The following is a 9,406-nucleotide window of genomic DNA, read 5'->3' as shown; positions in this document are numbered from 1 at the left end:
TTTGTTTGATGATCTGAATCTTTTAAGTGTGACAAATATGCAAAAAAAAACTAAAACAGGAAGGGGGCAAAAACCTTTTCACAGCACTGGACATCTGCACTTTGTTGTTTCTAATGAGAGAATTCGCCAAAGTGCACTGACCAAACATTTCGCGTATCAGCGATGTTAAGATTTAGTAAAATCCCCTTAAATAATAAAAAAAAGCTATAAGCTATAATCAGTGATGTTGTCTGCAGTGTATGATGAATTAATCTCTTATTTACATCGCATACATCTGCACTTTGTTGTTTCTGATGAGAGAATTCGCCAAAGTGCACTGACCAAAATTTTTGCGTATCAGTGATGTTAATATTTAGCAAAATCCCCTTAAATAATAGAAATATTAAAGAAAAAATTATTGAACTAAAATCACAAAAGCACAAATATATATTGCTTCATGTGTATGTTAATATATAAGAGTTTGGGCTGTTTAATATTAGGATTTTATTAAAAATCCCCCACCATGGCCCCGCCCTGCAACATCAAGCCCCACGGCTATGTTTAAAACGCAGTAGGCTCGTTAGGAAAAAGGTGGATAACATAATGATTTGCGAGGGCGCAGAGCTCATGCTGAACAAACTCTGGCATACTGAGCGTTAACTTGAACGCCTCTGATTGGCCATTGCCTTCATGCGCAAACAAACTTGTCTGTGATAGGCTACGGTGCTCAGCGCAGCTAAAATACATTGTAAATAGAAACCTTTGATGCTCTTCATGGAGCGCTCAGGTGAATACGGGAGCGGTTGAACGCAGCTGCATATCAGCGGGTACCAGATCCAGCAGGTACTCAGTACTGCGGAAAGGCTGGTATTGTTACATTTTTAAAAAGTATCGACTTGGTACCGAAGTCCCGGTGTTTTTGACAACACTTGTGTGTCCGTGTGCTCACAGTATTCCTGAGCTGGTCTCGTGGATGAAGGATCTTCAGAAGAGTCTCCACAATCCTCCCACTGCCGGCTACAGTCCAGAGAGAGGACAGATGGAGATGTGTGTCACCACCGGCAGTCAGGAGGGGCTCTGCAAAGTACATCCACACCGTTAACATCACACATACATCTGCTTCCAATCTGGAACCAATCTGATGCATTTTAAAGTTCTGTTTGTGGGTAGTAATAATATGCTCAGTTAACTAAGCCTTCCTCTAGCTGAAAGAGTAGAGAAATGCACTATTAACCAAAAGTCATGGGTCGATTCCCAGGAAAAATGTCAGTCGCTTTGGATAAAAGCATCTGTTAAATACATAAATGTAAATGCTACAGTTATCAAAAAAAGTTACGTAAAATAAACTAACTTAAATAATTTTAAATAAAAAATTGAAAGTTAGAACTGTTGACTTGGCATACTGAAATAAAGCCCTAAATAAAATAAAAATAAATTAAAGCTATATATAGAAAAAAAAAATTACTAAAAATTCATCTAAAATTAAAATGAAAGCTGAAAATGTAAAATAATATACTGTAGTAATGTATAAATTATACCAAAAACACATAATAAGACAAATATAAATGTAAACTACACCAATAAAAACAAATTGTTACTTGAAATGAAAAAAAACAAACATTTTATTTGAACTAGTTGCCAAGGCAACATCTCTCATTTTCATTTAGTTTGACTTGATGTACTAAAACAACTAAAACTGAAAAAAAAAAAAAACAATTATAAAAGCTATATAGACATATTTTTTAAAAATGACACGAACACGCATCCCAATTACTAGAACTTAAAAATCAAAATGGATAGTAAATAATTTAGGATAAAATCCTAAAATAAAATCCTAATTTTCACCAATATATCATACATCTCTAATCAGGGTTATTATTGGTACCTAAAAGTAAAACCTAACAAGTTAGTTACTTGAAATAAAATTAAATGTTAACTGAAATCAAATGAAACAAACTTAACTAAAAGATAATAAAAACTACACAGACCATTAAAAAAAAAAATACAAAAAAAGACTAAAACTTTAACTGAAATTAAAATGAAATCAGAAAATATAAATATATATAATTAAAAACTATAAAAGCATCTAAAATAACATTGTCCCAATATATGCTCTTCTTGTGGATACACGCTGTTCTGATGTTTGTAATCTGTGAATTGCGTTTGATATTACAAGTGATATGCTTATAGAATTATGTGGCACTATTTAGAATGAAATCAAATGGTAATTTTCCTCTTCACTCTGATCATCAGATATTTGAGATGCTGGTCAATTCTGGAGATAGCGTCCTCCTCGACGCTCCCACGCAGCTGTATGAAGCACACTTCCCATCATCACCATTTTTTTCCTGCGATCTCTCTCTCTCTCGATCTCGAGCCATTAAATGTAAACATTACCAACGCTTTCATAAACAGCTGCAGCCACTGGGCTGTAACCGCATTAACGGCATGATCCCTGCAGACCTGAGGAAGCTCCTGGAGCGCTGGGACCCAGCAGACGCACAGAAACCGGGAAGCAGCGTCCCGAGAGTCCTGTACACCATCCCGAACGGAGGCAACCCCACCAGAGCGTCCGTGACCTGTGAGAGGAAACAGGAAGTCTATGAGGTGAGCAGAGTTTATTCCTCAGTGCACACATACAGCGGGGAAAATATAAGTATTGAACACGTCACCATTTTTCTCAGTAAATATATTTCAAAAGGTGCTGTTGACATGAAATTTTCACCAGATGTCGGTAACAACCCAAGTCATCCATACATACAAAGAAAACAAAACAAATAAGTTCAGGAATTAAGTTCTGTGTAATAAAGTAGAATGACACAGGGAAAAAGTATAGTATAAAAAAAATGGTATAATATTATACTAAATATATAAAAAATGTAATGTATTTTATTAAAAAATAAAATGCTAAAAAGAATAATGATTAAAAAAAATGTAAATGAAATATAAAAATGTTGCCTTGGCAACTAACTGAAATAAATAATTTGAAGTTGACGTACTAAAATTATTAAAAATAAAAATAAATTAAAGCTATATCAGAAGTTTCCGGAAAATCTGAAAAAAATCCCCAAAATTAATAAAGATTACAAAAGTACGTAGCATATTACTTGCACTAAAATTAAAACTGGAAAATAAATCCTAATTCGTATTAGTATATACTATACTTTTATGTAAACAATACTAAACTAAAATGAGAAGTGAAAATATTATAAAATAAAATCTAATTCAGAATATATATATATATATATATATATATAGTGTACTAGTATAGAAATAATACTAAACCGAAACAAACTGAAAATATTTAACAAAAATCTAATTCAAAATGTTAGTATATGCTTGGTGTATAAATAATACTAATAGAAAACTAAAAATATTAACATAAAAGCTAATTCAGAATATCAATATATACTATACTAGTATATAAATAATACTAAACTTATAACAAAAACTGAAAATATTATTTACATAAACACTATTCTAGTTTATAAATAAAACTGAGTTAAAATTACAGCTGAAAATATAAAAATAAAAGTGAATTCAAATTATGAATATATGATATGCAAGTATATAGATAATGCTAAAATAAAACAGAAAATATAATATATAAATATAATGCTAAGCTAGTACTATTCTACTATATTATTTTTCTATAATATTATTTTTAAATGTTAATGTAAAAAAAGACAACTATCAAAGTTTGTAGTTTAAGTGTAAATATTGCTGTTTGTTCTCAACCAATGGCATGAGTTTGGGGGCGGGGCTGTTTGTTTTCCCGACCAATGGCAGACAGCCAGTGTTGAATATGCTTACTATTGAGTTTTTAATTTGCAGCTTGCCAGCTAATTTGATTTGCTTATCATTGAGGATGTTTCCTGCAGTTCCAGGAAGTAATTTGCTCTGATTTATCTCTGTTTGTATTGTGTGATAGATTAGCATGCAGCGGTAGTCACACACTGACCTCTCTGTTAGCCTCTCTATTGCTGCTGTGATAAGATAAAACTCAGTAATAAAATAAATAAAGTCAATCGTCTGCTCTCTTCTTCTGTTGCTCTGCTGTCATCCAGTGTTTGTCAGTGGGACAGTGCTGTTTCTGTCCTGAGACACAGCCGTCACGCTCATTATATCGACTCGAGGGAGAAAAGCTCGAAGAGAAACCTGTGTGAATGACAACACTGAGATATATAACACTGGAAATCCTGTCTCATCTCTATCCACTTCTGTTATTACCATGCTTTTTTATCATGGCAGTGTCATTTTATTCTTGGAAAGTGACATTGGTAGTGCCATTTAATTGTTGTACAGTACATGATATATATACATGTAATAATTGAAAATTAAAATACCATACCATAAATTAATAGATACAAGTAAATATAGTACATCGTTCCATGAATTATTCATATAATTGGTCTACATATACCAGGCAGATGTTTTGCCCCAGGCCTGGTGCTGCACTGATCAATACAGTCAAGAGCCCCTAAACCCCAACGGGTGTCCTAATGCAAAATGAGTTCTGAGTGTTGTGTGATGCCGTGAGAGATTGTGTAATATTCCTCCCTAGGGAGGCAAACAAATAAACAGCAAGCCATCAGTTTTACTGTAGCAGGTTTTGATGTGGCTCTTGTAAAAGAAAATGGAAAAAGACAGAATTATCCTATATTTAATATTATCTCATATTTTATAACTGTGCACAAAAACATTATTATAATAGTATTATAATATATTTGTATTTAGGGATTTTTGGGAAATTTGTGCATATATGTACCAATTAGAACTAAATTAGCACTATATATAATAACATATATATATATATATATATATATATATATATATATATGTCATATACACAAATATATAATTTATGTGTTTGTATTTTTAGTTGTTTTTTGTATCTTAATGTATTTAAATAACATTCTATTCAATAGTTTTTTAAATAAAAAATAACATTAATAATTTATATTAGTAAATATAATTTACTAATTATATTGGATCTTCTTTATGCACCAAGAGCTTGTAACACTCCAAAGAGAAAGGAAGAATTGAAATCGCATCATATGACTCCTTTAAGCACCTTTGGGCTTTTCTCAGATTGTGAAACACTTGTGTTTGAGTTTCATTATTCTCGAATCATTTGTGTGTGTTTGTGCTGTTGTTCTGGTCAGGTTGCAGATGGGTTTGGTCACTGGACCGAAGCCGCTGGTGGACCGCGTGGTGATGCACACCAGCACCTTCACACGGGTCACACCTCTTACATTCACTCCTCATCATCATCGCTCACATTCACCGTCCTGCTTCTCTCCTGAATCAGCAGCGCAGCAGCTTCAGTCGAGGGCTCTTTAGCTGTAGTCCCTAAATGACAGGCCTTGTGTTCTGCTTTCAGAGGTGTGTCTCTGAGAGCAGGAGTGGATTCATGAGAGGAGGAGGTGTGTTTGTACTGTATGTGTGTTTGTTTGGGCTCCCAACTTTGAATTATTCTCACAGCGTGAATCTTAGGAGAAGAGATGCAGCGAGAAAAACAAGCGTGAGTGAGAATAGGCCTGGGCGATAAAACGGTATCATTATTCTCGAATCATTTGTGTGTGTTTGTGCTGTTGTTCTGGTCAGGTTGCAGATGGGTTTGGTCACTGGACCGAAGCCGCTGGTGGACCGCGTGGTGATGCACACCAGCACCTTCACACGGGTCACACCTCTTACATTCACTCCTCATCATCATCGCTCACATTCACCGTCCTGCTTCTCTCCTGAATCAGCAGCGCAGCAGCCTCAGTCGAGGGCTCTTTAGCTGTAGTCCCTAAATGACAGGCCTTGTGTTCTGCTTTCAGAGGTGTGTCTCTGAGAGCAGGAGTGGATTCATGAGAGGAGGAGGTGTGTTTGTACTGTATGTGTGTTTGTTTGGGCTCCCAACTTTGAATTATTCTCACAGCGTGAATCTCAGGAGAAGAGATGCAGTGAGAAAAACAAGCGTGAGATTAGGCCTGGGCGATAAAACGGTATCGATATTTATCGACGGTACACCTTCATCGATAACGATATAAAAAATGTTCGATATAGGCACGTGTTATGAGTGACGCAGACAGCACACACAAACACGAACACATGCTGAAATGCCTGCCTGTGATGAGGAGATTGTGAATAAAAAATATAGGCAATATAGGCACGTGCTATGAGTGACGCAGACAGCACACACAAACACGAACACATGCTGAAATGCCTGCCTGTGATGAGGAGATTGTGAATAAAAAAAAGAATATTAGTCGAATTTAAAATAAACATTTGCATTTGAATGCAAAAATGGTACAGTCAAATGTTAGGAGTGCATCAGGTAGCGTCATCAGTGGTGCACGAGATGCGGTGATGATGATGTAAGTGACGTTGTTACATTTGAATGTTTTGTTAGTGTAGCCCACGAGACGCTGCTGCGTTATTCATTCAAAATATTAGAGAAATATAGTAGCTCAATGCATAGAAGATCTTGATTAGGTTAAAACTGAAACCAAGCCATTCACACAGAATGCATATTCAGCACATTTTTTAGACGGACAAATATGACTGCTGCACTCACGTCTCATGCAGGAGATGCAAAGAAAGCCATGCAAAGTTAAAACAATTTAAACTTTTAGAAAACGCGGTTTATTTCATTTCACTGCGTCTCATATGTTTTTAAATGCAATCTGTGTGATCGGCGATTTGGCTCTTTGTATTAGGCTAAGCAATGCATAAATACATGATGCTGTTTTGTTCATAATTGTTTATGCAGTTTACAAAATTATATTTGATTTATATATGTTAATTTAGACGTAATGCATGTTTTTATAGACAGTTATTTCCCTGCGTTAACATTATGTGCTGCATTATTTTGCTCATTGCACCCTCCTGTGGCCTCGGGAGACGAGCCAAAAGTTTCCTTAAGACTTGGAAAATGACATTTGGTAGTGCCATTTTTATTTATTTGTTTTTTAGTTTTTATTTATTTGTATTATTTGCAAAATACTCTTTAATTAAGATTACCAAAGTCATTAAATAATACATAATAATATTGATTCCTGTTTTTCACTTTGGTGGAATGATTTGCAAAATACTCTTAAGATTTAGCATCAAATAATGTTTAATAAATATTAGATAATATTTACTTTATTAATAATTACTAATATATATATTTTTTTTGAATAATGTGTAATTTTTTTAGCTGTAGAGAGATGATTTGCAAAATACTCTTATACAATAATGTATGAAGTGCTTTGTTTTCTTTTTCATTTTTTAAATAATTGCTATACCATATCATAAACGTATCTGATATATTGTGACCTGCAAAATACAGGCCATATTATGTTTCTTGTAGCTGAATCAAACTGAAGCCCGAATAAAATAACGAAGCCTCTTGTTAGTCGTATTGTATAATGACCCTCAAAGTTTGTTTTTCCTCTCCTCTCTCTGTGTTTTCAGCTCATCGTTTCTCAGCTGCTTCATAGCTGGGGTCCAGAAGGTTTTCTCAAGCACATTGACGGGTGAGCCGGACATTTATTTATGAGTTCAATCAAATTCCTGTGTTATTATATAAATGACCACAGGGTTCTGCTTACTATATTTGAATTGTTGTTCATAACTGTATTTCATTCTGTATTGTAAACTTGTACAGACTTCAGTTGGACCTTTGGTTAGCTGTTAAATATTTGAACAGGTTTTATTTAAGTTGAGATGTGCGTAATATGGTTGACATTAGTTTTTGCTCTTCCTCAGGGGGATCGAGTTTTACAGATCTCAGAGGAACGCCATGCTCTCCTCAGCAGACCAATGGCTCAAAGGTTGGACTCTCATATCAACTGCATCTGTTATGGACACTATCATATTAGTCTTATGTAACTGTATTTTAACATTGATCCCAGTGCAATGCCTGATATAGTTTTTTATACTAAAATTGCAAATGGAGTCGAGTCTAAATAATCTTCTGTAGTAATAAGCTGTATGGACAACATCTGTGGCACACTGCCGATGTTGTTTTGAACTAAAACACAAGGCAGAAGTTCACAACTGCTATTGATTTTGTTGGAATAAGTAAATTATTTCATATATGTGACCCCGGACCACAAAACCAGTCATAAGGGTCAATTTTTCGAAATTGAGATTTATGCATCATCTGAAAGCTGAATAAATAAGCTTTCATTGATGTATGGTTTGTTAGGATCGGACAATATTTGGCCGAGATACAACTATTTGAAAATCTGGAATCTGAGGGTGCAAACAAAATCTAAATATTGAGAAAATCATCTTTAAAATTGTCCAAATGAAGTTCTTAGCAATGCATATTACTAATCAAAAATTAAGTTTTGATATATTTACGGTAGGATATTTACAAAATATCTTCATGGAACATGATCTTTACTTAATATCTTAATGATTTTTGGCATAAAAGAAAAATCTATAATTTTGACCCATACCATGTATTGTAGGCTATTGCTACAAATATACCCCAGCGACTTAAGACTGCTTTTGTGCTCCAGGGTCACATATTTGAATGTCGGAGTCCAGATTACAGTATTTAAAGGAATACGTAGTTCACCTCAAAATTAAAAATGCTGAAAACATACCCTCAGGCCATCCAAGGTGTAGATGAGTTTGTTTCTTCATCAGATCTGAAGCATTGCATCACTTGCCAATGGATCCTCTGCAGTGAATGGGTGCCGTCCATCAATTAACATCTTTTGTATTTTTGTAAAAAAATCCATTATTAATGCATTTTAAGGCTAAAATATGAGTCCATAATAACTCTTCCTCAAATGAAAAAGTCCATCTCCTGTTGTCTCTCACATTAAAATCCACCAGCTGTTGCTGATAATGGAGAGAGCGTTAGAGAAAGAGGTTCAACACACTCACACACATCTGCGTAATTCACACGTACACAAAAGCTCACACAGTTTACATTTGTGCTGAATGTGATGATTTAAATGTTTGCATTTGCTACATGAACAAATACTCACTTCTGTACGAAACCACTTTCCTTTATCACTGCAAACATTTCCTGTGAGTCAGAGTCGTTTGTATGGGTCGTTGCTTTATGATACAGTACAGCAGGTTTGCTGGGGCTTTTTGCCAAAGCAAAGTTTGAATTTTGTGTGTGTGTGTGTTTATGTAAATGAACTGAAGCACCTGATCCTGAAAACACACCACATGTTTTGCCTTCCACACATTCAATACAGCGTCTGTTTCTGTTGAGACGAGCATGGAGTCAGTCCTGTTGAACATCTTTACACTGTATTTACTTCACGTGTTTGAAGCTGAACATTTTCAGTGTTCAAATCCTTTTCTTATTCCACCTTATTAACAATAAGTAAGCCTTCAAAACACTGCTCTGTTTGTTTGAGCATTGACAGTCAAGAGTTACGTCTGTAAACGTGATGCTAGACTTTAGTTTCTCCTGAAGTCTCGG

At 34.8% G+C, this 9,406-nt stretch overlaps 1 protein-coding gene across 2 annotated transcripts in view; it reads left to right on the top strand.

The window, feature by feature from the left end:
* The window catches only part of LOC107696739 (kynurenine/alpha-aminoadipate aminotransferase, mitochondrial-like), an 18,416-nt gene that overhangs the window by 6,988 nt on the left and 2,022 nt on the right, over positions 1-9,406 (top strand). For both annotated transcript variants that reach the window (XM_016497222.1, XM_016497221.1), the window contains exons 3-7: positions 931-1,063; positions 2,233-2,365; positions 2,441-2,586; positions 7,426-7,487; positions 7,720-7,784. In XM_016497222.1, coding sequence (XP_016352708.1) covers positions 953-1,063; positions 2,233-2,365; positions 2,441-2,586; positions 7,426-7,487; positions 7,720-7,784 — 517 coding nt within the window. In that variant the 5' untranslated portion in view covers positions 931-952. The remainder of the gene's footprint in view (positions 1-930; positions 1,064-2,232; positions 2,366-2,440; positions 2,587-7,425; positions 7,488-7,719; positions 7,785-9,406) is intronic.

The sequence above is a fragment of the Sinocyclocheilus anshuiensis genome, unplaced genomic scaffold (genome assembly GCF_001515605.1).
Source record: "Sinocyclocheilus anshuiensis isolate Anshui unplaced genomic scaffold, SAMN03320099.WGS_v1.1 scaffold1091, whole genome shotgun sequence".
Lineage (NCBI taxonomy): Eukaryota > Metazoa > Chordata > Actinopteri > Cypriniformes > Cyprinidae > Sinocyclocheilus > Sinocyclocheilus anshuiensis.
This window is presented reverse-complemented; position numbering and strand designations above follow the sequence as displayed.